Source organism: Pseudopipra pipra, chromosome Z (assembly GCF_036250125.1).
Source record: "Pseudopipra pipra isolate bDixPip1 chromosome Z, bDixPip1.hap1, whole genome shotgun sequence".
Classification (NCBI taxonomy): domain Eukaryota; kingdom Metazoa; phylum Chordata; class Aves; order Passeriformes; family Pipridae; genus Pseudopipra; species Pseudopipra pipra.
In genome coordinates this window covers 48357271-48384839 of record NC_087581.1, presented here as the reverse complement: position 1 = coordinate 48384839, position 27569 = coordinate 48357271, and the positions used below count along the sequence as shown (strand labels likewise).

The window sequence follows — 27569 nt, the reverse complement described above, 5'->3', positions numbered from 1 at the left end:
GTACAAAGTCAAGCTTAAACATTTAAAGAGGAATTTTGTATAATAAAACTGCAGGGTATTTGCTTAATAAAACATGGTCAGAGCTAAGAGGAAACCTGTGTCTCAAATTAAATATGCAAATTAGCCAGGGTAGGTATCAATACTACCTGATTGGAAGTATTGGTTTTCTTTTTTCTTCGCACTTCCTTTTCATTCGTACAACAGGAGCCCTCAGCCCTGTAATGAGCTCTCTCCTTGAAGAGAAAGAAGAGAGACTTATGGAAGTCCTGCTACATAATTACTCTGTCTGTATGAGTCATCTGGAGCGTGAATCATCGTGTACGTCACCATGACTAATCAGTCTGCTTTGAGGATCAGAGCATAATTAATGTCCTTTTAAACCTCTATTATGGGCAGACTGTACAGAGCTGTAATTGCCACAGGGTTTTATGAAACAGTTTTCATTACCGTCATTGCAGGTGCTGTAACAGGCTATTGCTGGTGCTGGGATTGAAAAATAGGCTTTAGGTTCCTTGTGGTGGTGGTTTTGGGGGAATAAAGGTAATGATAGTGTAGCGAAAGGTAAGATTTCTTCCCCCAGCAAGATTCTATAAATCTCCTTTTTCTTGAACAAAAAATTTAAAATCCTTGACAAGCTGATTTCTTTTCAAGCCAAATCTCCAGGATAGCCTTCTGAAATGCTGGAGTACAGGCTCAGCTTCATGTGAAATGTATTTAGTGCATACTTTTAAGCTGCTTTCTCTCCTCCTGATTTCTATTTTCCTAATGTTGCAAGGAAAACAGTCTGTCTGTTTCTCACTTTTGAAAGTAATGCAGTGTTATTTTTAGCTGTGGCCTTGATCTTCTTGTATGTTAATGAAAACAGATAAGGTAGTTGCGAAGCTGTCTGCAAAGATGGCAAGTCACTAGTTTACAGAAAGTTCAGTGACGGCAATTAAGAAAGCTGTGGTGGCACTGCTAATAATAGGTGGTCTATATGGCATCAGTTCTAAAAGATCACAGGCTTTTCTCAAAAGCAATCAGTAGGGGTGTATTTTTGTAACATTTGGGTAGTTCACATTATGTCCATCTGATGTTGGGTGTTCTCTGCTTTCACAGTATTATTATTTGATCCATATCTCCAGTTTTAAAAAATGCTTTGTTGAGAGGGAAACAGACAAACACAGTTTAATTGCAAGTACAAGCTAAAACAGATTAACTGAGAGTTAGTCATAATCTCAGCTCTCTGGAATTCTGAGATTGGTGTCAACTGTATTCCTAGGATGCCTGAAGTGAAGCACATCAAGGGAGGTGATTCTGCCCCTCTGGTCTGGTGAGATCCCACTTGGATCATCCACTTGCTGCATCCAGCTCTGGGGTCCCTAACATATGAAGGATGTGGACCTGTTGGAGCGAGTCCAGAGGAGGCCAAAAAGATGATCAGAGGCTGAAGCGCCTCTCCTGTGAAGGCAGGTTGAGAGAGCTGGAGTTGTTCAGTCTGGAGAAGAGAAGGTTCCCCAAAGATCTCATTTTGACCTTTTGGTACTTAAAGTGGGCTTATAAGAAAGACAGAGACTTTTTACCAAGACCTATAATGATAGGACAGGGGCAATGGTTTTAAACTCAATTGGACATTAGGGAGAAATTCTTTACCTGAGGGTGGTGAGGCACTCACACAGGTTGCCCAGAGCAGCTGTGGATGCCCCATTCCTGGAAGTGTTCAAAGCCAGGCTGAGTGAGGTGCTGAGCAACCTGGTCTAGTGGACGGTGTCTCTGCCCATGTCAGGGGCACAGGATTAGGTGATCTTTTAGGTCCCTTCCAACCCAAGCCATTCTGTGATTTTTAATAACTGCACTGACAGGCAACCAACTACTTTCCAGCAGCAATCAAACTTCAGCACCTCAAGTTACGTGCTCTAATTTCATAGGGGTACAACGGCAGGAAATCTGAACCTGCTTGAAGGCACTGAATGATCTTTCTTTTATTAAAGCTGCATCTTAAGAAAAGAATGTACCAGAGACCTCATACTGCAATAGAAATTCACATAAAAAGGAAGACACAAGCTTTCTGAATAATTGTTTTTGTTTTAATAAGCCAGCAAACCATCCTCCATCCTGGCAAGTTCTATGTGCTAATATTATTTATCGTATTAAATGTTGAATACTGGTTATTCATCCAGATTACTGGATTTGGAGTGCATGTGTTTAATTCAGTTTATGCAGTTGTCCCAGATAAAACTGCTTTTTAATGAACAACATGTAATTGCACATTTAAGATTTAAAAGACATGATAGTAACTTCGATGAACTGTCAATTAATCTTTCCTTAAACCTATTTAAGATGCAGGAATCTTGGCTACTGTAGAAGCTAAATATTTTCATTAAAATTAGGCTGATCAAGTAGCTAAAGCACCTTTCCGTGTGGTTGTCCTGTGTTAAGCATCTCCCTATTTTAAATAGTCTGACATTTGGGAAATCCTGTAGAGCAATGGGAAGGTCGCTGTAATCCACTGGCAGGCAGTGTTGGGCAATTTTGGGCACCTTGCTTTGAACCATCTGTAAGGGAGAGTGGGCTGGGACAACTGCAAACTGCCATGAGGATGATGCACTGAACTGTAATGCACAGGTTGTCATCCATGAATCATAGGATCATAGAATCAACGGGGTTGGAAAAGACCTCCAAGATCATCAAGTACAGCCCTTGATCCAACACTGCTGTGGTTACTAGACTATGGCACTAAGTGCCACATCCAGTCTCATCTTAAAAACCTCCAGGGATGGTGAATCCACCTGGGCAGCCCATTCCAACGTCTGATTACTCTCTCTGTAAAAAATTTCTTCCTAATATCCAACCTAAACCTCCCCTGGCACAGTTTAAGACCATGCCCTCTTGTCCTGCTGCTGGTTGCCTGGGAGAAGAGACTGACGCCCACCCGGCTACAACCTCCTTTCAGGTAGTTGTAGAGAGTGATGAGGTCTCCCCAGAGCCTCCTCTTCTCCAGGCTGAACAGCTCCCTCAGCCTCTCCTCATAGGACTTGTGTTCGAGTCCCTTCACCAGCCTTGTTCTTCTCTGGACCTGCTCCAGCACCTCAATATCTTCCTGAACTGAGGGGCCCAGAAGTGGACACAGCACTCCAGGTGTGGCCTCACCAGCACTGAGTACAGGGGAAGAATCACTTCCTTGGACCTGTTGGCCACACTGTTCCTGATCCAGGCCAGGATGCCCTTGGCCTTCTTGGCCACACTCTGGCTCATGTTGAGCTTCCTGTCAATTAGTACCCCCAGGTCCCTTTCTGCCTGGCTGCTCTCCAGCCACTCTGTGCCCAGCCTGTAGCGCTGCATGGGCTTGTTGTGGCCAAAGTGCAGGACCTGGCACTTGGCCTTGTTGAACCTCATCCCGTTGGAATCAGCCCAACTTTCCAACCTATCCAGGTCCTTCTGCAGAGCCCTCCTGCCTTCCAGCAAATCAACACTCCCCCCCAATTTAGTGTCATCTGCAAATTTGCTGATGATGGACTCAATCCCCTCATCTAAATCATCAATAAAGATATTAAACAGGACTGGGCCCAACACTGATCCCTGGGGGACACCACTAGTGACCGGCCACCAACTGGATGCAGCTCCATTCACCACCACTCTCTGGGCCCGGCCCTCCAGCCACTTCCTGACCCAGCACAGAGTGTCCCTGTCCAAGACACCTGAAGGTTTCCCAATTAAATGGAATTATGATCCCAATTAAGTAGTTGTCCTTGCCCCAAGTAGCATTAGGTGTAAACTGATTCCTTTTGAAGCATCTTGATTAAGTAGTTTTCTAATCAAGCAGTGCACTGTAGAGTCAATGAGGATTTATGGATCAATGTGGTAAATTGCAACAGCTTCTTGCTTGCCAAAGCTAGATTTATTTATGTTTTCTCAGAACCTTTAGGTCAGTAATGTCTGTCACGCTACAGAGGATTAGGATTAAGCTGGCTCATGCTACAGAAAAGGGACTTGTGTGTTTGAATGGCAAGGTAATAATCACCAGTGTGGGAACTCATTTGCAAGCCTACATATGTATTAGCAGTACAGGTTGTGGAAAGCAGATCACTGCTGAGCAATGCAAAAGTAACTTTGTTACTTTGTTATTTAAATGCACATTAGGACATACTTTAAAATTTGAAAGATTATGTTATGAAGTAGCTCACAGTTTGTGTGGATTCATGTAATGTACCAATAAAAAAAACCCCACCAGAACCAAATATTCAAGTCAATTAAAATTAAGAGCCGAAATTAGGCCACTGTATTTTCTGTGTAAAACAGATGCTAGTGAACCCTGGAATTTTAGCACCCTGATTTGCCTTAACCTATTAGGCTTTTTTTATAGTTCTTAAATGTGAAAATATTTTTTCTCCGTTGTAAATTATCAAAATTTGTTAGTAAAATTTACTCTGCAACTGCTCTTTAAACTCCTCTCTAATACTGATGAAAAATTAAGATTCATCTGTATAGCTAAGCATTACTGGCGGAAGAAAAGAGGGGAGTTGACAGTGTAGAGGATTTAAAATCTCCAGTGATAGCTACTTATCCAAGCAAAACCTGCAAACTTCTGCACATGGTGGCTGGAAAACCGAAAAGTGCATCTAACTGGCTTTGTTACACACATATTTGGAAAGGTACAAGGGAGAGCTGCATGGCAGTCTATTTGGAAGCTGTATATTTTCTAAATACTACAGGTCATGAAGGCACTTTGCTGAACTGCTCCTTTCTTTAGCTCCATTCCACTAGTGTTTTTTACTAATTAGTTGCATATGAAGCACAAAATCCTATGAGTGAAGCTCTGTCTGATTTCATTGTACAACTTTTTAAAAAATACACAGATGATGTACAGGCAATCTTTTTCAAGGGCACTGTGCCCAAGTTTTGTTTTAAAGATGCAGCGGAACAATTTTTTTCCTAGCAAATAGTCAGTGGTAACAGTTCAGCAAACTAGGGAATTTATTATTAATTACAGGCTACATTTATTTTTTGAACTGACACATATGAGAAACCTAATTCTTCTACTCTTTGGAACTGAAGAATTTTGGCAGGATGGGGATAAGGCAACAGCCGTAAGAGGCTAGAGTTGGTACCACTTATCATTTAGGTTTTAAGGGCAGAACCCTGCCCTGACCACTCCAATCCTCAGTTTGATACTTTGATACCCTCTTCCCTGTGTTTGTTACTGCTTCCCTCAGCCATGGCACATCCTAAGACTGCTGCTTAAGAGAAAAATTCTTGCACTGAAAAGGACTGAATCCCACAATTCTGCCACGTTTCCTCAAGCCAGCTCTCAGGTCACACACTGTGCATAAGGAACTGGAGGCATGGCCTTTTTCCAGAGAGAATGAGAGATCTTGCTCTGAGCAACCAAAGCGCCCGGTTCTTAGGAAGCTGTAAAGCTGTACTGAAAGTTTGCCACAGTTGGCAGCTGTGGTACAAACCACCTGATGCACAAGCAGAGTACTTTTGTACCCTGACTCACATGAGAGGTCACTCACACAGCCTTCACACAACTGTGGGCCGTCTTGCTCTCAGAAACATATTTATGCTTCCATAATTATCAATTTGAAAATTAGCAAAAATTCTGCTGTGAACATAGTTTGGGAAAGAAAAGCCTCAGAAGAACCAGTGGGGCAGCAGCTCCTCCGAGCCCTGTGCAGCCCTGCAGGAGACAGGCTGAGTCTGCCACCATGTGACCGTGCCAGCTGGGAGGCAGAGAAAGCCTGGGCACCACTGCATGCTCCAAAATAAATGCCTAATGGCTCCCTGTGGAGTCGAACACACAGAATTTAAGACTCTGAAACAAAAAATTAAGATTGCCAGCATAATACCGTGACTATGAGCTCTGCTCTTCTCCTTGGTCTTTAATGCGTGGGAGTGATGGATGATGTTTCTGACTAGGCAGACATTCAGAATCAGTCTGGTGGGGAACCACATGTATTATTTACTGCATATCACTGAAATTCTGCACAAAATATAGAACTCATTTTATTAAGGACTTTTTTATTGGGGCTTTCATCACTATGCCTGCCAGCTTTGTGAAAAGTAATGAATATTTTTTTCAGCTAGTCTGGAAAGTGAGATGGTGCTACTCACTCTGTACTGAAGGGGGAAGTGAGGCATAGAGAGATCAAAGGCATCAATTGTCAAAAACAATCAGCTAGTGAATTAGTGAAATCTGATTTATTCCCTTTTAACCCAGTTATTTAGGTATCACTTTATATATTCAAGGCACTGGTGCTTGCCACGAGCTGCAGCTCTGAATGCTCCAGCCCTGCTGATGAAAGTTTTGAGATTCTTGTCAGGCACCCAGAAAAGGACCATGTGAGTAATGACTGGAATGTGGAAATGTATAATTTTGGAAAGTTGTATCCAACTGATCTGCGAATCACTGCACTAGAAATCTGTAACAGGGCAGCATTGCCTGGCGGAGTGGGAATGCTGTATTTCCTACATTCCTTTTTTATTGGCATCCCTACTTCTGCTGTGCATTGAGATTGCTGCAGATCCCTTCATCTGTGTAGAATTTGAGAGGAGAGAGAAGTGGCTCAGTTTGAAGAGACTGGAATGTTTGCTAAAGAGGATGAGTTATGAGACAGACCAAACTCCTCTCTCTCAGCAATTGTAAATTCAAAATTAAGGGGCTTTAATCAAAGAAGTGTGGAAAAAACCAAAAGAAATAACAACCCTTTATTAAAAGATATATGTATGTTGTCAAGAACAGTAACAGAACACACAAAAAAAACCCTGGACAATAGTCCTATACCCAAAAGTCCCCTTCAAACAAAAGAAAGTCTGAACACTTCTCTGTCCTTCAGCGCAGTTCTAATCCCGGCCGGCAGGGGGCGCTGTTGGGTCACTGGAGGTGCAGAGCCTGCAGTGCTCGGTGTTGCCCTGCAGGGGGCGCTGTCGGGCTCTGGCGGTCACCGCGCGGGGAGGGGTCTGGGGGTGTCTCGGGTCGCGGGAGAAGCCGAAAAGAGAATGGAAGAAGGGGAAAGGAAAGCAGTTCACCCCCACGGAACTCACTGTTGTCCTCAGATGATGGTGTCTCAAGGCTCCTCCCTTTTTCTCCCAGTGAGCAAAAAAACTCTTCGATGAAAACGCAGCAGGTCTGAGTTGGAGACAAGACAGCTACCCTGTCTCCGTCCCAGAGAGAGAACCCAGCAAAACTGACTTCTTCCCCCGTGAGCTGGGCCAGCTACCCCAAAAAATCCCAAACTCCCCCCCCCCCCCCAACTCCAGCCATTAGTTAGGAATTCGGCTTTGCCGGCCAGACCTTTTGTAAAGTTAATTGATCCCCTTCCCCCTTCCCATTAGAACTCCATTTTTCTTACAGTGGAGCAGGGGGAGGAAAAATTCCCTCATTGGATTTATAGCCTGTAACAAGAGGAGAGGGAAGAACTGACTGGGGAATGCATTCTCAGGATTAACTGCTCCAGAATCAAATGTTTTAAAATTAGGTTACTGTCTGGAAGTGCCTTCCTCTTCAAATTAAAGTTTTTTGTATACTGTTTTTCATTCCAAATTTCTACATAGTTTAATTACCAAGATGTAAACAGCAGGCCATCGGGTCTTCTAATATGTGTAGAAGAGTGCAGTACCCATTTCCTGAAGGCACTGATAAATCTTGTTTGTGTAAATTTTAGCCTTCTAATTTAAAGCAGTGTCTGGTCCTGGGGACTTCTGACATGGCATTTCCTTCTGTTGAATTCACAGGTGAGCAGCCAAACTCTCAGGCCCACAGACAATGGCAGCTGCTCACATGCCTTGCTGAGTGTTCACCACCTAAAGATAACCTATAACTCACAGGTTTTGTTTTTAGGTAGCCAATTAAGTGAATGTACCCATTTTGCTGCAGTCCCCCAAAAATTCCATTTGAAAGCACCAAGGAGGTTACTGTGCAACAATTTTGATGCTTGGTCATTACAGTAATGTTTGTTGCAGAAAGCCATTGACAGAGATGTGGCACCAAAGCAAATGAGTAAAAGGCACTTATCTGGTTCTCAAAAGTGTATTTCCAGATTTGGTAACTGCTTGCTCTGAAAAGCAAATTGTGACTCATTGGTACCCTCCTGCAGGGAACATTCAGTTCCAGGGAGAAGAAGGAAAAAATTTTAAAACGTCTGTAGCTGGAAAGCAGAAACCTTAACACAGAATGGGCAAATGGTAGACAAAAGTTCAGGAAGTATTCCAACAAGAGGCAAAAAGTCTTCATGCCACAGTAAAAGAGTCTTGAGTGTTAGTACAGTCTGTTCACTAGCAGGTATTTTTACACTGTTTTTCATCAAGCTCTGAGCTGGTAATTAGTGCTTTTAGCACACCCAAAGGATAAATGATCACAGCTCTGTGCTGGGAGGTATGAGGAAATTTGCACTTACTTTCATGTTGTTCTCCTTTCTGTTCCCAGCCTGTTATCAACTTGCCACAAGGGGGCACAACAGAATTTCTAAGAATTCTGTTATTAAATTTTGCTATTGTCCTATCATAAATGAAATCTCTATGCCAGTAAAAAAGAGTACAGGACATTTGTGTATTTATCTAAGTTGATTGAAATACAAACCAAGAGTGGGCAGGTCACACCTCACTGTGGTCACAAACACACGCTTTCACTGCGGCTGGAGCATGAGCTTCCTCAAGAACACTGTGCTGCTTGCAGTGTCTCGCATTTCCCGGTAGGGCTTTTTTTCAGTTTCCGTTGACTGTTTTTCATATCAATAAGCTTGAAACCCCTTTATTTTATTTCGATGAGCCTCCCAAATGCAGAGAAGGTCACATTTCAGTGCACTGATGAGACACTACTGCTTGTTAACACAGTAGATCAAAAGTACCAGGAAGCCAGAATGATCAGCATTACATGGTATGTGAAATGATGTTTTTTGTTTTGCCCATTCCCATCTCTCTGCAGCATTTTCTCTCTCTCCAGTGTAGCTCTAACAGCACTACAACCCTTGCTTTACTAAAGAGCTTCCCCTCAAAACAGCTTTGCTGTACTGTGTGCAATTAAGGAACATGTCATTTGAACTAAAAAAAAAAGAGGGGCTGGTTCTTTTTTGCACCTAACAAAGCAGGAAGGAATCTTACAGACAACTGCCTTGTTCTCCAGTTTTATCACTGATGCTAATATTTATTTTTGCAGGCACTATTACATAAACATATATATATTCCATGTGTGCACACACATAATGTATTCAGAAAGAGGGTACTGCCTCCCAGAACCATCCCTCTGAAACAGTCTCAGTGGAGAAAACCTGTATCTGTAGGACTGGATTTTCAGAAGACACAAAATAGTTTGAGTGTTAATTATTTTCCTTTAGAATTTTAAGAAAGGCTCCTGTCATGATCCTGAGATCTTTTCTCACACAGCTGCATTCCATGATATCAAAGACATACTGTACCATAGGCATGAATTTCTTTGGGGGTTAGGTACCTAATTAGCCTTGAGGACCACTCTTATTACCTAAGATTAACTGAAAACTCATAATAAATAGTACTTTCCTCCACTTGTGTTGTAAGTCACACGACATTCAGCAGCAGAAATAAGACACATTCAGAGAGCAAGATAAGCAAATCTTCCACAGTATTGGATAGAAATGGCTGCATTTCTCAATTCAGTTTTCTGCTAGTTGTCTTCCTCTTTGTGTCAGTCCTCTGTAAAAAGAACTGACTGACACTTATCAGTTTCCCACATGAAAAAATTCCTGTTCAGCTGACTTTGAAATAGAGTCTTCTCAGCAGGAAGTCCAGACCAGTAACAACTTGCTCAAGGAAATCAGAGAATAGGTTAATACCAGTGCTTCACCTGTCAGTGGAAATCTCCAAACCTGTACAAGCTCAGTGATCATGTAAATGTAATGGAAAACTGCAAGTTTGTGAAAAAAAGCACAAAGGAATACTGAATGCTCTTAAGATTTTTTTACATGCTAGAAATATTAAAATTGTTCACCCTAGCAGTGTTTTGATAAGTGGGGAGCAGATGAAGGCCTCCTTCTTTCATTCACAGAACATTACATGTAATTCATTTCACAGCTTTATTATTTTGTGAGATCTTAGAACTGTGTGCTAGACTAGAAATTAAAAGTTGTAAAAGGCAGAGTTTGCAGCTTCCCAGAAAGAATAGAAAACTGTTATGTAACAAGAAAAGGAAGACATGAGCTTCTCTCCAGTAAAGGCAACATTTACACCAAGTTGTTTAGGTTATATTCATCCCACAGTGTCGCTGCACATTAGGAATGAGTCATCTAAGGATTAACAAAAAAGGTCATTACAGTGAAATGAGGCATTTTGTCCTGAGAGGATAACAGTAAGGCATGGCCACACTGCCATTCTACCAACAAAATCTGAAATTCAAATACATGATGAAAACTAGTGCTTTTACTAGGGTGTGCCTGTTTTTGCTAACAAAGAATTTCCTTCTTAACACCCATGCAAATTAACCAGTGGGTACCTGCAGAACTCTCATGTTCATAAAGTAGTAAAGTGGATTTAGCTAAGTAATTTGGACCTAATATTTTTTTTTCAGTCTGCTATGGTAGATCCAAACTGTTTTGGCAATGATATGTGACACAAGACCATGCTTAAGTATCCTCTATCTTGGTCTGAAGTGTCCAACAAGGTGAAGGCCATTGCTCTTGCTTTGCAGTGTTTGATTCAACGCAATGATCTTCTCTCAACTCAGACTCGCGTTTACCATCTGTTGATTCTTGTCCTTTGCAGGCTGCAGGTGAAATCTGTACAGCAGACATGACATCTCTTGTGTAGGCATTTATTTCCCCATCAGCAACAGAGTCTGGTTGGCTTGAATTATTGGATCTTTCAGATAAGCCAATATAGTCATGGTCAACAACTACTGCACCTTGTAGAAAGTAATGGTTGTCTGTAAAAGGAAAGGAGCCATTAGATCAGATCGTTCAAGTCATACTTCACATGTTAGTAAGGTGCTAACTTTCTTTTCAAAACAATTCCCACAAGAGGGCAAGAACGTTTGAGTGACAGCAGACTGATAATGTGAATTTCCTTATTTCATTGAGTACCAAATGTTTGGCATCTAGTTATGTCCACAAAATGCTTACAATGTTCCACATAAAGAACTCTTCTTAGCTACATCGATGACTAAGTTGACATCTGTCATAGTCACCTGCTGAACTAATACCTTGAATGAATGGACATGCAGATTCTTTCATTTTGTGCATGCACACAGAGAAACGTTGTTTCTCCAAGCATTTGCTGGGAAGTCTTAATGCAACACAACAGGCTTTTTTAAGCTGTAAAAACTAAGTAAAAAAGAAGAAATAAAAAGAAACCAAACTCTATCCCAGCCAAAACCGGGACAGTCACTTCCTGGAAAAAAAGGGGAAGAAACTCTGTTTTCACACTGCTTCTACAGTATTCAGTGGTAAACATATTAGGTTCTGATAATACAAAGACAACTATGTTTAACTTTTTATACAGTGACACAATTCACCAAAGTTATTGTAATAGCTGTACGTTATCTGCATGCTTGCTATCCTGTGATTATCTCCTCATGCATCATTAATTTTATGAGGAACTGGAAGGCAGTGTGATCGTCGAAGAAAAAGTAGCGGCCTGCAGACGTGACATAAAATTTGTATCTTGGTTATGAAATCTTCAGCTGACAACTGATATAAATATCACCTTCTTACATCAAATTCCAGAATTAGTTTCAGCTTTGTACATCCCTGAGCTTTAAGGTGTGATGGAAGATACTACCATCTCAATGTAGTTTATTTATTTTCAAGAACCAAAGCTTAATCACACATGCAGATAGGGTAGGAATTATTCTCCTTTTCAAGAACCCTGATGTAAAAAGCACCTTGATCTGTGACATAAGTCTTCTGAATACTGAGTGTTTATTTTCCTCAAAATGCCTGTGGTGACTCAAAGAGAGCATGAACACAAAAGAAACAGCTGCCACTTTTTGCTAATATGGCAGCACTACAAAAGGACATGCTGAGGTCCAAGATCAAGAGCAGTTGGTTACCCAAATCTTTGGGAATTTCTAGCCATCTGTTATAGATTAGGAAATCAGGGGAATTTTTCTTCCATAACATGGAAGCTCACCCTTGAACAACTCTTGAACCCTACAAAAATAATGAAAGCCGTGAGGGAGAGAAGTTGTGATGGATCCATGGAGAGGCAGTTGGCAGCTGCATGTGGGGCTTTGGCCATTGCCTACAGGAAGTTGCTCGGTATGGTGCAGCACTTCCAGGGGAAAGGAAAGGATGAGAACAAAATGCCTAACACCAAGGTGACTCAGGATAAGGCCAAAGCAAAGGGGCAGACCAAGCCAATGGAAGTTGCCCCCATCCAAAGGCAGAAATATAAAGCCAAATCAGCTCATCCAGTTGATGATGATGGGGAGGCAGGATCCCCACAGGTGGCTGCTCCAGAGCCAGAAATCATCACTGAGTCTTTATCATATAACAACCTCCGGAACTTACGGACAGATGTTGCTCGTCGACCGAATGAGCCCGTTCTGGCCTGGATGATCCAAGTTTGGGACTCTACAGGTGATGCCGTAAACCTTGATGGCGGTGAAGCGAGGTTCTTGAGGTCTATTGCCCAGGATGTGGGTATTGAGGAGGCATTTGTGAGGGAATCAAAGTCCCTGTCTCTCTGGGCACAGCTTCTGGACGGTGTGAGGGAGAGGTTCATTTACAGAGATTCTTTGCAGGCAGATCATTATACCACGGGCTGGAAGACCATAGAAGAGGGAATCCTACAGCTGAGGGAAATGGCATTGCTGGAAGTATTGTTTGGAGGGGAAGGGCAATCCACCAACGATCCTGACAAGGTTAAGTGTACACCACAGATGTGGTGGAGCTTCACACGTATGGGGCCGTCCACACATAAAGGTTACCTGACATCATTACAGGCTGGGGAGAAGCGGGAGCCAGTGATGTCTGTAATAAATAAACTTCGGTTGTACGACAGTATGATCGAAGGACCACCACAGGCCCACATCTCCTCTGTAGAGACAACGATTAATGAGCTCAAGGAATTAACTACAGGGTTGAAAGAGAGGATTGAGGAAAACAATTTCCATATGGCCCCAGTGAGAACCAGACGCCCCCCAGCTAGAGAGAGTGGACAGACCTCATGAACTGAGCTGTGGTACTTCTTAACTGACCATGGAGAAGACATGAGACGGTGGGACAGGAAACCTACCCGGGCCCTAGCAGCCCGAGTACAAGAGTTGAAAGAGAAAGAAAAGGGGAAATCTGCGAAAGTGAGTGCCGTACCAGTATCCTGTGGGTAGAGACCTGACCCCCTAGAGGGCACCTCCCATCGACATTCGCAAGAGGAAAACGGTGACTGGCAGGATGAAGACGAATGTTAGAGGGGCCCTGCCTCTAGCCAGGTAGAGGCACGGGACAACCGTGTCTATTGGACTGTGTGGATCAGATGGCCTGGCACGTCAGACCCACAGAAATATCAGGCTTTGGTTGATACTGGCGCTCAGTGTACGCTAATGCCCTCAGGACATGTGGGACCAGAGACTATTTCCATTTCTGGGTGACTGGAGGGTCTCAAGAGTTGACCATGGTGGAACCTGAGGTGAGCTTGACCGGGAAAGACTGGCAGAAACACCCCATTGTGACTGGTCCGGATGCCCCATGTATCCTGGGCATTGACTATCTCAAGAACGGGTACTTCAAGGACCCCAAAGGACATAGATGGGCTTTTGGAATAGCTGCTGTGGAGACCGAGGCAGCTAAACAGTTGAACTCGTTGCCTGGCCTCTCGGAGAGCCCTTCGGTCGTAGGGTTGCTGAAAGTCGAGGAACAGCAAGTGCCAATCGCCACCACAATAGTGCACCGCTGGCAGTACCGGACGAACCGAGACTCTGTGATCCCCATCTATAAGATGATCCGTGAGCTGGAGAGCCAAGGGGTGATCAGCAAGACCCATTCACCCTTCAACAGTCCCATCTGGCCCGTGTGTAAGTCTAATGGAGAATGGAGACTGACTGTGGACTATCATGGCCTGAATGAAGTCACCCCACTGCTGAGCGCTGCTGTTCCAAACATGTTGGAGCTCCAGTATGAGCTGGAGTCCAAGACAGCGAAGTGGTATGCCACTATTGACATCGCAAACGCATTCTTCTCCATTCCCTTAGCAGCAGAGTGTAGGCCACAGTTCGCTTTCACCTGGAGGGGTGTGCAGTACACTTGGAACCAACTGCCCCAGGGGTGGAAACACAGTCCCACCTTCTGCCACGGACTGATCCAGGCCACATTAGAGAAGGGTGAGGCTCCAGAACACCTGCAATACGTTGATGACATCATCATATGGGGGAACACAGCAGAGGAGGTTTCCAAGAAAGGAAAGGAAATCATCCAGATCCTCCTGGGAGCCGGTTTTGCCATAAAGAAGAGTAAGGTTAAGGGACCTGCCCGAAAAATCCAGTTCCTGGGGGTGAAATGGCAAGATGGGCGTCATCAGATCCCGACAGAAGTCATCAATAAGATCACAGCTATGGCCCCACCAACCAGCAAGAAGGAAACGCAAGCTTTTCTGGGTGCCATAGGTTTCTGGAGGATGCATATCCCAGAGTACAGTCAAATCATAAGCCCTCTCTATCTGGTTACCTGCAAAAAGAATGATTTCCAGTGGGGCCCTGAACAGCAACAGGCATTCGAACAGATTAAACAAGAGATTGCACATGCTGTAGCCCTTGGGCCAGTCAGGACGGGGACAGATGTGAAAAATGTACTCTACTCTGCAGCTGGGAATAGAGGTCTCTCCTGGAGCCTCTGGCAAAAGGTGCCTGGTGAGACTCGAGGCCACTCACTTGGGTTCTGGAGCCAAAGCTACAGGGGATCTGAAGCCAACTACACCCCAACAGAGAAGGAGATCCTAGCGGCTTATGAAGGAGTACAGGCTGCCTCCGAGGTGATTGGCACAGAAGAACAGCTGCTCCTGGCACCTCGACTACCAGTGCTGAACTGGATGTTTAAGGGAAAGGCGCCCTCTACACATCATGCCACTGATGCTACATGGAGTAAGTGGATCGCTCTGCTCACACAGCATGCCCATACTGGAAATCTGAATCGCCCTGGGATCCTAGAAGTCATCACAAATTGGCCGGAAGGTGAGAGTTTTGGTCTAGCAGATGAGGAAGAAGAAGAGCAGGTGGTACGGGCTGAGGAAGCCCCAGAATTCAATAAACTACTGAAAGAAGAAGCACACTACGCCCTCTTCACTGACGGTTCCTGTCGCCTTGTAGGAACGAAGCGCAAATGGAAAGCAGCTGTATGGAGCCCCCCCCGACAAGTTTCAGAAGCTACTGAAGGGGAAGGAGAATCGAGCCAATTCGCAGAGCTCAAAGCTGTCCAGCTGGCATTGGACATTGCTGAATGGGAGAAGTGGCCAAAGCTTTACATCTACACTGACTCGTGGATGGTAGCAAGTGCTCTGTGGGGATGGTTGGACAGATGGAAGAAGGCCAATTGGAAACACGGGGAAAACCCATCTGGGCCGCTGATACGTGGCAAGACATTGCCACCCGGACAGAGAAGCTCACTGTGAGGGTCCGCCACGTAGATGCCCATGTGCGCAAAGGCCGAGCCAATGAGGAGCATCGCAACGATGAACAGGCAGACCGAGCTGCACGAGTCAAGGTGTCACAGGTGGACTTGGACTGGCAGCACAAAGGAGAGTTGTTCCTAGCACGGTGGGCCCATGATGCCTCAGGCCATCAGGGCAGAGATGCCACCCATAGATGGGCACGAGACCGAGGGGTGGACTTAACCAAGGACATTATTTCCCAGGTTATCCATGACTGTGAGACCTGTGCTGCCATTAAACAGGCTAAGAGACTGAAGCCCCTATGGTATGGTGGACGTTGGAGTAAGTACAGGTATGGGGAGGCCTGGCAAGTCGATTACATCACACTGTCATGAACCCGCCAAGGTAAGTGCTAAGTGCTTACCATGGTGGAAGCCACCACTGGCTGGAGATGTATCCGGTGCCTCACACTACTGCCCGGAATACCATCCTGGGCCTTGAAAAGCAAGTCCTGTGGTGACATGGCACCCCAAAGCGCATTGAATCAGATAACAGAATTCATTTCAAGAACAGCTTAGTTGCCACCTGGGCAGAGGACCATGGCATCAAGTGGATGTACCACATCCCAGACCACGCAGCAGCCACAGGGAAAGTTGAACGACATAATGGACTGTTGAAAACCACCCTGAAGGTGTTGGGTGGAGGGACAGACAAGCACTGGGATCAGCATCTAGCAAAGGCTACATGGGAGGTTCCATCAACCGAGCCAGCCCTGCCCAATCAGAGTCCCTCTACACCGTGGATGGAGATAAGGTCCCCGTGATTCACGCGAGGGGGGTGTTAGGGAAAAAGGTTTGGGTTAACCCTACCTCGAGCAAAGACAAACCCATTCATGGGATTGTTTTTGCCCAAGGGCCCGGCTGCACCTGGTGGGTGATGCAGGAAGATGGAGAAACTCGGTGCATACCTCAAGGAAACCTTACTCTAGGGTGAACTGGCTGTAACTGTATACTTGTATCTGTATGTAACCCTGTACCTGTATCTGTATTTGTATCTACCTATTAGTGGATGTGCACAGAGTTGGAATACTGCATGTACCTATGAGGATCAAAGATTTAATCTGATAAAGTGTGGTAGCATAGGAAAGAAAAATTAGGGGTGGATAACGTTATAGATTAGGAAATCAGGGGAATTTTTCTTCCCCTGCTCCACTCCAAGGGAAAAACAGAGTGACGGGGGGGGGAGGGGAAGGGAGGTCATTAGCGTTACAAAGGATGTAGCCTGCCTAGGTTAATGGGCCATATGGAGAGACGAGAGAGGGAGGCGGGGGCTGGTTCTGTTCGGAGGGGTGAGGGGCAGACTGCGTTGTTGGCTCCCTGGGTGCAGACAGGCATTTTGGGGAGGGGGACCGGAGGTCTAGTTTTCTTTTGGCTGTTCATCCTGGTCAGCTCGACTTCTCATCCTGCTGGCTTTGACCTGCCTGACTGTCCCGCTCCCCGGAGCTGTGCCTCATCAGAGAGTTTGCTTGCCCGCGGGAGAGGAGGGGGAGTTTTTTGAGACACCACCACCTGAGACTGCAGTGAGTCCCCGCCATTTGAGACAGCGGTGAGTTCCCGTGGGAGTGTACTGCCTGCCTTCCTTTTCTTCCCCACGGAGGGAAGGACCCCCCATCTCCTTCTCGGCTTCCCCACGTGGTCCGAGACCGCTCTCTCCGGCCCCCTCGTCCCACGGGTGACTGCCGGAGCCCACAGCGCCCCCTGCCGGCCACGGCAAGGTACTGCAGGTCCCACACCTTCCAGCGATCCAACAGCGCCCCCTGCAGGCAACGATTAGGACTGCGCTAAGGGACAAAGAAGTACTCCTTCAGACTTCTTTTTGTTTTCTTTTCCTAGGACTACTGTCTAGGGTTTTTTTGTGTTTTGTTACTATTGTTGCCAACATACATATATCTTTTAATAAAGGGTTGTTATTTCTTCTGAGTTTTTTTTCCACACTTCGTCGATTAAAGTCCCTTAATTTTGAATTTACAATTGCTGAGAGAGAGGAGCTTGGTCTATTTCATAACTCATCCTCTTTAGCAAACATTCCAGTCTCATCAGACTAGGACACCATCCTACTGCAGAGCATAACAATTTTATTTGCTCTGGTAAGAGAAACATATTTAATTCTTCAGTAGCATGATTTAAAACAAACTATTCAAAAATCAGTTCTCTGATGTAGTCTTTCTACTTCAAGGCCTTTAGAGGACACTCAGATGTTGAAAAAAAAAAAAGTTCAAACATCTACCATCTGCACTAGTCAGGCTAAACAACAACAAAAAAATAAAACTGATGTGAATTCTGTCTACACCAAAACAGAAACACCGTCAGAAAATGCTTCTTGAACACAGTTCAGCCTGCTTATACTTCCAGCATGTTTAGCCAGCCAGGATGAATAGAGCCAGACCAGAGACTAGAAGCAACTTTAGTAGAAGCTATTTTTAAAAAGACTTCCGACCTGATTCATTAGCTCTGTTCCATGCTCTGCATAGGTTTGACATCACTCACAGTCGCTGTTCTCCCTTCTGAAAACCAGTTACTACATTATTATATAGTGTTAATTTAATTCCCACTGGTGAGTGAATGATACTTGTTCATCTAACACGAAGATATAACAGAGAAGTTAAAAAAACCCAACCAAACAAAAACCTCAATCTTTTTCACATATGTAAAAATATAAATTAAAAGAAATTACATATATATATATATACACACCTTTTTCACCGGACCCTCTTATGTATGGCTTGAGGTGAGACATTTTGATGGGTCTTTTTAACCTGGATCCTGTGGCATCTCTTAATATTGCACAGCCATTATCTGTGATATAATCTATAATACAAGGACCAACCCATTCTGACTGGAAACGACCATCCTTCCACCAGTTTTTTCTCTGCCTGAGGACTTCATGACCAACTTTAAGTTGCAGGCTATTTAATTGTTGTGTCTTCCTTTTGACTGTGATTTTGTTTCTGACTTTTTGTTCATCTGAGGTGTTTTTCTCCACCTGCAGGAAGATACATATGAATTACATTTCCTTTCTTTCCAAAAGGAACAATGCATTTTCATAGCACTGGTTAATAGTGCATAAACATAACATAGATTGGTTTTGTATGTGTGTGATAGTTTTCACCCTAGGCCTTCCTGGAGACCAGCTTGTAACCAGGAAGGAACTAGGGTAATGACTTAGGAAGTATTCCATGCTATTCCTTTCCGTAACACAACATATAAAAAGGCGCAGATAAGAGAGCTCGCTCTCTTCTCTCTTCCGGTGGCTGAAGGCGACAGGTCTCTCCGTAAACGGGCTTTTTTTATATAGGCCAGGGCTTGCTACTCAGACCTGCCGTTATCTCTGGTCTCTCTGGGAGGCGTGTGGGAGTTGGTTGCTGCCTTGCACAGCTGTGCTGTCCCGATCAGGGAAGTATTTAATTCGTTTTTATATTTATTCACTAGCTCTCTATTAACAGGTATATTTAAGAGCTATTTGTTTTTAGGCTTCTTTTTATCCCTGTTTCCTCCTCCTTTTCCCCTTTTTCCCCCCCTTGGGAGCTCCCTGTTGTGGATAATATATTCAAATTGTATATATATAATTGCAAATATATATATTTTTGATAGAATCCCGTTTAGTTCGAACTTCTTTCAGTTTTTTTCCTGTGGTTCGTTTTTTTCTTCCCTCTCTGGGAAGCAGGCCTTGTTGTCAAGTTTTGGAGACTTGGCGGGAAGCCAGCTCCAAACTTGCACAATGTGGTATAGTTCATAATCATGTAGGGCTGAAGAGTTATGAAGAAATAGACTTTATCTTCTTAAATCAACAGTCCATAGGCAACAGTTTTCAGCTTCTGTAGATACTGTTTTACTCCTGTAATTCAGAAATAGTAAATTTTCAACAACTGGCCAGGTTACTCTTTCCAAATGAGATTTGTTACACTGAAATCTAGCCATCACAGAGGAAGGAAAACAAATTAAAAACCACCACACAAACTCCCACATTGTTTTAAGAGGTTAGTTCTACTTTGTGCTTCAAGCCTTTCCATCTCTTTTATCTCCAGTCTTCTTACTAGCAAAATTTGAATAGATAACATTTACCTGGCAATCTGAGGTCTTCTCTTCTTCCAGTGCTTGACTGACTTTTTTAGTTGCTTCAAATATTTTGGCAAACATACTGTATTCTCCTTCCACGCTTATATTCATTGGCTCAACAACATATGGGTTACGTTTAAACATTTGGAAATACGGGGTGTTTTGATTTGGCTCCTATTTAAATGGGAACCAAAAGCAAGCAAATTTAGCACACAGCTTTGCAGACATTTTGGGGCAGTTCAGTCAAAAGAGGAAGAATCTTCACATACCAAATTTGTCAAATTGAAAGCATAGGCAATAGCAGACAAATGTTCATCCCAATCATTTGGATAGTCAATGCAGTACTTGCTAAGAAAAGCTTTGATTGTCTTGGACATTCTTTCATTTACATCATCTGTCTGAGGATAAGACAATACAATTTGTTTCATTCCAAACAGTGCAAAGAGTTCTTCATTTATCTTCAAAAAAAAAAGGACACAATTAGTGAACATTTCCCTTCTCCTTTATCCTATTTCAAGTAAACAAACTGTTTTCCACCACTTTTGTTGATATGATGGTGACTGAGGAAAGTCTTACATACATAATACATATTGGCACCAAATACTCCAGGGTTGTGAGTGAGAGCTAAAGAAGTAAGTATGGCTTAGGAGCCAGTAATTCATAGTTTCTAACTACACTTCTGCCACTTAATCTGTCATTTCCTCCGTATCACAATCTGATGATCTTACCATCTCTAAGAGGATCAAAGCATGGTAAGTTCTTCATAATAACCACAGGCCAATGTCAAAAATAGCCTTAGCTATTGCTTACTGGACAATGTGGATGAATGAAATACAGCACACCGGAGTGTGAAAACCCATGCCAGTTCAAATGAGTGACAAAACCTGCACTATGACTGCCAGGAAATAATTTTGCTTTATCCAAAAAATAAAGCCCTGGGAAATACTGCATAATGTTACCATTGCAAATAACTGGTTTGTCATGTGCTAACTTTTTTTCTACTTTTTAAATTGAAGAAAAAACTACTTGAGCTTTTCTGAGGAATGGTCTAAAATTCAAATCCAATATAGGGGAAATTTTTTTTTTCTTGGGAAAAAAAAAGATTAGTCAGCCATGTAAACATTTACCTGATAAACAAGCTCCTTCCCTTCATCAATAGGCATTTTTTGAGGTGGGCCATATAAGAAAAACACATTTATGAGTGCCTTAGCAATTTCAGCTGCTGAAGTGTCACGCAGTGGTAAGATAACAGTCCATCTTGTAAATAAATCTGTCATAATTATGATGTATTTGTGACTTCTGTTGGTAACATTAAAAGGTCCCATAAGCTCTATAGTTACTGCTGTCCATGGGTCTTCTGTTTTGAAAGGTTGTGTTTTGGGCCCAGTGATGGTTGTGTTCTTTGCCACTTGGCAATGCTGGCAAGCATACACCTAGAGAAAACATCAGGAAAGATGTTACCAATAAAAACCAAAGGTGAAGGTTTAAGACAATCATCAGAATCAGATCTCCACTATTCCTCTCTAAATTAGCTCAGACCAGGCAATGCAAAACAAATTCATTTATCACCTTTCTTAAAATTTTTTACTCTCAGATTTTTCAGCCCCAGCATAAAACCAAAATAAAACCAAATAGCTGAGGCCAGGAGAAAGACATGTGCAGGAATTCATAGCTGAATTCCCTCTGTCCTGAAAGCACTGTGCTCTTGCAAGTCCATTACCATCTGTAAATACTAAAGGAAGCATGAAGCAGCTGGGACTAAAAGGAAGTCCCTTTCAGTTAACTTATGTATGCTGCGGCTGAAAAACACTGGCAATACAAAATCTTACCTCATAACATGGATCAGCTTTATCTCCATGACAGAGGCCCTTTGTACAATCTGAGTTGAAGGCACAGACTCAACTTCAGTTCATGTTACAGTTGCATATGACCCCAAAGTATCCAGGTGATGTCACAAACCCATAGCAACAGTAATTTGGCCTTAAAGGACATTTACATACAGTTCCCTGAAGGATTGAACTCTACCAGGGACCATGTCCATGCGTCTTTGGGTAGAGGAGAAGGAACTTTCCCTAGCAGTGATTTAACTATTTCGTGAACACAACTAATTGTAAGGCAGAGACACCATTTTCATGTTCTTATCTGCCAGTAGCTACTCTGGCCACATATCCTTGGGATGGCACATTGCATCCTAAGAACAATAAGTCAAGAGAAATCACTCTCCAAGGCTGGATCTGCCTTCAAAGGCATCATGGCTCCCCACCAGCAGGTAGAGAGGTGTAAAAGCCATGTTGTCAGTAGTAACGGGGTAAAAAGGAAACACCAAGATGACCATTTGCAGTGTGATTGTGAGCTCACGTTTCCTCATCATGAAGCAGTCCGGGTACTTGCTGTACCAAAGCCATAGGACTGCAAAACATTTGTAACTAAAAGACTACATAAAAAAATATCCTGTAGCTATTAGACCATACCCACTGCTTGACATCATTTGTTACAGAGGTCCAGTAGTAATTAGACTCCACTAAAGTCAGTGTCCTTGATATCCCATGATGAGCACCAGCAGCATTTTCATGGCATTTCTTGAGCACCTTTTTCTTCTCTTCATCAGAAACAATTACCAGGCGCATTTGTTTTCTATCTTTTCCAACATAGAACAATTTATTTTCTGAAAGAAAAAAAATACCAGCAAATTATGTGCAAGTGCTTTGTCCTTTTCTTTAGTTTAAAAAACTCCTGAGCATGATTCGGAACAGAACTGATTACAGTAACTTCAATTCACTTCAGTGTAAATGCAGTTTTTTGTTTACAAATATTTAAATTATTTCCTCCGAAGAGCCATCAGTTCACCTATGTTTATTGATGCGGACTTGAGGAGTTACAAGGGCAGGTCAGAATGCAAACAGTGATCCCACAGAAAGTCTGACTGAAACACAAGGGTGGAAAGGGGAGGTAGGAGTGCTGAGTTTTTGCTGTTTGAGAAGTTGTTGTGTGCCTGCCAGCAACCTGACACTGTAAGTCACAGCTTTAACTCCTCCGTTCCCTCTACATAGAATTGGTAGGTTTGATGGGACTGAGAGAACACAGCACACTACAGAGGCTCACATATCTCCTCACAGGGCCTCAAAGCTGGGAAGGGCACAGAGGCTCTCAGGTGACTGATGGCAAAGTTGTCCTTGCACTTCTGCCCAGCCATACACAGCATTCTCCAGAAAGGATGGAGCATTCCTTGTCTACAGCTGCAGATCTGGATTTCCCTTTCTGCAATCCTGTGAATAATGGATTGCAATGGCTGTCTATTTCTGGAGTATGTAGAACAAGGTTTGGCTTTCAGATAGATACATAAATCCCTCTTGCAATGGAATGAAGGAGATCAAACTTCCATTTTTACAAACATCCTGTTATACATTAACCAGGGATATGCAGAGTGTTTGTTTTATAGAGAACATATTAAAAAAAAAAAATCACAGAACTCTGCAGAGCAAGATCCCACTTCTTTTGTTTTTTCCTCATATCAGCAAATCTTCACCTAAATATCTATTTTCAGAGCAATCTGAGAGAATACTTTTACCTTCAAAAATGAATTTTTTGGCTGCCCTCCTGATTCCACTTCTTTCACTTGACAGTGTTGTGGGATGATATTCCCCTGTTCTCTTGTAGTATGCAATCTGCTTCAGGTGGAGCCCACCACTTTTTCCACTGCGAACCATTGTCAATCTGAACAAAATGCACAGGATTTATGAGACGGAGCCACTGTCAGAGGAGCACATCCTCAGTTTTCACTGATTTCTTTGTAGCTCAAAGGCATCCTGGGGCTGTAGCCTCTAAGAGGATGTTAAACCATTCACTGCACTTCCCTTGATACCCCCATACTCTCAACTTAAGCAATAAGAAATACTGATCAAAACACTAATTTTCTTCTAAGCAGAGTTGTTTTCATCAAACTGTGTTTTAAAATTTCCACACAATGGGGACTTCTACTAGATTCATTGGACAGGGGAAGGAAATAGCAACCAGAGAGAAGGAAACTGTTCTTCTCATTCTTCAATGTTTGGATAGCCCTCAAATGCAGGTGTGCTGGAGACTGGATGTGTCCAAAAATTCACCTTAGTTGAAAAAAACCCACATAGACAAATAGGAAAAAACACCAATTTCCTAACTAGGAACTGACAGAAATGTATTTTGTTCATTAATTCATCTGACAATGAGATTCTGAAGTTCCAAATCAGGTTCTGCATGCGAGATAACAATTGACATGGGCTGACTTACCTGATCACATTCATAAGCTAAAATGTCACTAGTAAAATGGGTCACTGATACAGAGAACGTTTGGGTCTAGCAAGAATATCATCAAAATAATTAGCAAATAATGAAAATCAGAAATATTCAAAGGCAGAATTATTCATGCAGGCTCTAAAAGATTTCAGTGATTTTTTTTTTATTTCTTTTTTCCAAATCTGTTCCAGCAGCAATGAACATGTGAATGAAACAGCAGCTTGATCATACCCTCATCAATGTCTACAGGAGCAGGATAAGGCTTAGAGTCTGCCATGTCATAGTGAATGCTATTTATCCACAGCATTAAGCGAATGTGATAGTTTTCACCCTAGGCCTTCCTGGAGACCAGCTTGTAACAAGGAAGGAACTAGGGAGGTGACCAAAGAAGTATTCCATGCTATTCCTTTATGTAACCTGAGGTATAAATAAAGCCGACTGGAGAGACCTCACTCTCTTCTCTTCCGGCGAGGTTCAAGAACAGTAGATCCCTACGTGGTATTGCTTTTTTGAAGTTGAGGCCTGTATCGACTGCTGTCGTCTGCCGCTGCAGGAGGGGAGGGTGCTGGGCCAGGTCTGACTGTCCTGCTTTCTCAAGAGAAGTGGTGAGATTTTGCCAGTTCTTTAGTCTGCTGGTTACTGGGTTTTTAGATTGTGCATACCTGTTTTGTTTCTGTCCCTTTGCATCCTTTTTTTGTTCTTTTTTTCCCTTCTCCCTTTCCCTCTTCCCTTTTAGGAAGCTATTTGGGGTTTCTGGGGTTATAGGTATACAGTATTCTCACTGTATATATCTGTTTTATATGTAAAATATATATATTTTGCTATAGCTTGGCTGTTTGATTTTTTTCCCCCTCTCTGGGAAGCAGGCTCTGTTGTCAAGTTTTGGAGACTTGGCAGCAAGCCAGCTTTAAACTTCCACAGCAAATTTCTTCCTTATCTTGCCAGCGTCCCAGGGCTGGACTGTGACAACATAACCTGCTAAGAAGAGTAGGTAGTTTGTCTGCCATGCTTGCTAACTGGTATATAATTGTGGGGAAGTGACAGTATCCAGTCACTCTGGAATGTACATGTGATGCTATTTGAAAGCAAAATGTGTAAGACAAGATGTCTGGTCTTTCAGTTTATAGATTCTCACCTACCTTCACTATGCAGGTGGTGGGAAGGGGGCAAAGAGCTATTAAGAGTGTTTATGCCTGCTTTACTCCATTCCTCTCAGAAAATAAAATGCTGTATGTTATTTACAGAATAACATAATCTACATGTATAACTGGGCCAAGCACTGCTGTGTTATTAATGGTAAATGCATGCCAGGAACTTCACGTTCCAAATCTGACAAGACCTTTGCCCCACTGAATAATTTTTGTACAACCCAGAGCTGGCTTTCAAAGCCAGCCAAGTCTATTGACATACAACATCAGTGTTTTAAAGTGAAATTTTCATACCTGGGACAACTAGCACAGATCCACTTTTTGCCACCACAGTCCTGCCTGTGAGGAAAGAGGGTGTTTCAGAGCAGGGAAGGAGAGGAGCCAGAACACAGCAGCTTCCTGTAAATTTACATCTGCTAGCACAAGCCAAACCAATGGACTGGGTTGGTAAATTGACTAACTAACAGCAGAAAGGAAGGTGAGGCTGCCATGAAATAAATTCATGTTTCTGATATTTAGAAGTCACTTAACTGGTATTTTTGACAGCAAAAGAGCACTAGTGAAGGGCAATTAAAATATCCCAGCTGCCAGGGGTAAGTATTCAAGTTTCATTCAGGATTTTCCTGATGGCCAGTCCTACACTTAAGTTACCTGTGCACAGCCTGAGGTCAAAACTAGCCAGGTATGACCTATGACTTAACCACAGAGATGATAGGCTGGTTTGGCTTGACACAGACTTTCACATGTGGCAGGAAAAGATGTTACCACAACAATCTTTATTCTTCCAGTGCTTCAGAAAGTCATGCCTGAAACAGTGAATATTGAATGATCTTAACAAAATTAAGTTGCACAGCAACAGGATGCATTTAAGCTGATACTTCAGCTAAACAGAAGACCCATTCTCACTCCTGCAACAGCAGTTTCTGCTATAAGGGTTTGGAACATCTTACGGAAGACAAGGAAGAAAGAATATACTATGTAGCATCCACACGCTTTAATTTAGTAGGATCCTGATCCAGCAAACTCTTAAGTGCTTCAACAGTCTGCTGGATTGCTGCCCAAGAGGACAACATTATATGGGCTTCCTTCCTGGATATTTATTTTCTTGTGTCCCTACTAATCTTTTCCCACAATACCTAATTTACTTGGTTTAAACTATTCTTAAAAAAAAAACAAATAAACAAACCAGCCCTGACAATAACAAGTTATAAAACCTCCTAGTTTTGTTGTTTATTCAGATAATTCATATGCTATGGCTATCAAAACTCATAATGTATCTGGTAGTCTAAAAATCAAAGACATAAGAAGAGCAATCAATTTTTAGTACCTTTGAAGCTGGAAAAGAATTCACTGCCTTTCAGTCAAGGGAAGTATTTTGGCAAGAGAATGAAACTTCCATATAATCAGAGCTCTTTTTGCTCTAGTGTCTTGGCTAAAACAATCGTACCTGCTAACACTTGGCTATTTTACCCTTTAATGCCCATTTTCTCCTACGCACAATCACAATCCTGCAAAATAGTTTGTCCCTGCAAAACTATTGTTTTAGACCAGCTTCCAACTAATTCCCCTACCTCTGTCTGCAATTCCTATCAAAAATTGGAATTCCTCAGTGAACCCTGAATCATTGAATGATTTGGGTTGGAAGGGACCTCAAAGATCATCAGTTCCAACCCTCTCACATGGGCAGGGACATTTTTCACTAGACCAGGTTGCTAAAAGCCCCATCCAACTTGGCATTAAACACTTCCAGGGATGGGACATCCACAGCTTCTTCAGGGAACCTGTTCTAGTGCCTCATCACCCTCGCAGTCAGGAATATCTCCATATATCCGATCTAAACTTTCTCTCTTTCAGTTTGAAGCCGTTCCCCCTTGTCCTGTCACTACACGCCCTTGTAAAAAGTCCCTCTCCAGCTCTCTTGCGGGTTCCCTTTAGCACAGAGCTTCAGGAATACAGCCTTCCAAAAACCTGTAAATCAGACAGGTACATTCCCCTACATCCCTCCCTGGCCTGTGGGAGCTCAACTGAGGGCTGGGGCCGTCTTCTGAGAGACCCAGCGGGTAGGAACTCGAAACCAGCGCTTCGCCGCCCGCGGTAGCGCCAGGGGCCGTGTGGAATGCCCGGACGCGGAACTGCCGCCGGGAAGGCGCCCGCCCGCCAGCGAGACTACATCGCCCAGCATGCACCGCGCGGGGCACGCTGGGAGCGCCGCTCCCGCGCGGCCCGTCCCCCGGGGGCTACGCGACCGAGCCCCCCCACGCATGCGCTGAGCGGCGCCGACGCGACCTTTTTGCTGCCCGCCACTGCCTTCCCCCCGCCGCCCCCTCCGCAGAGACACCGCCCGGCACCGCCCGGGCACCGCCGCGCCCCTGGGCACCCACCTGCTCCCGCAGAGGTACCGAGGTACCAGCCCAGCGGGTCGAGGTACCGGCAGACGCACAACCGCAGCGACGGCCGCGGCGGCGCCCCGGGACTTTTGTGGCGCCCCCGGAAGTGGCGGGAGGGGAGG

General features: G+C 43.6%; 2 protein-coding genes across 20 annotated transcripts in view; one reads left to right on the top strand and one right to left on the bottom strand.

Moving 5' to 3' along the window:
- Positions 1-10011: 10011 nt before the first annotated feature.
- On the bottom strand, positions 10012-27557 carry GIN1 (gypsy retrotransposon integrase 1). 2 transcript variants are annotated; one of them, XM_064641562.1, is made up of 9 exons: positions 27442-27538; positions 25355-25399; positions 23209-23354; positions 22112-22305; positions 20768-21073; positions 19910-20098; positions 19647-19814; positions 18279-18567; positions 10012-10870 (listed from the first exon to the last, which is right to left on the bottom strand). In XM_064641562.1, exons 3-9 carry the CDS (start codon positions 23345-23347, stop codon positions 10572-10574), a joined length of 1584 nt encoding a protein of 527 aa, XP_064497632.1. In that variant the 5' UTR covers positions 23348-23354; positions 25355-25399; positions 27442-27538; the 3' UTR covers positions 10012-10571. The 2 variants fall into 2 exon arrangements, with proteins under 2 accessions (XP_064497632.1, XP_064497631.1); XM_064641561.1 differs by lacking the exon at positions 25355-25399 and having other exon boundaries at positions 27442-27557.
- PPIP5K2 (diphosphoinositol pentakisphosphate kinase 2) overlaps positions 27349-27569 on the top strand; it is a 48442-nt gene continuing 48221 nt past the window's right edge. For all 18 annotated transcript variants that reach the window (XR_010426596.1, XR_010426597.1, XM_064641557.1 and 15 more), the window contains exon 1: positions 27349-27484. The gene's annotated coding sequence lies outside the window, so the exon portion shown is untranslated. The remainder of the gene's footprint in view (positions 27485-27569) is intronic.

Coding starts and splice junctions, on each gene's coding strand:
- GIN1 (XM_064641561.1), bottom strand. CDS start 23,347: ATGGTTCGCAGTGGAAAAAGTGGTGGGCTCCACCTGAAGCAGATTGCA. Junction 21,074..22,111: donor CAAATGATGTCAAGCAGTGG/GTATGGTCTAAT, acceptor TGTTTTCTCTAG/GTGTATGCTTGCCAGCATTG. Junction 10,871..18,278: donor AAGAGGGTCCGGTGAAAAAG/GTGTGTATATAT, acceptor TTCCTTTTACAG/ACAACCATTACTTTCTACAA.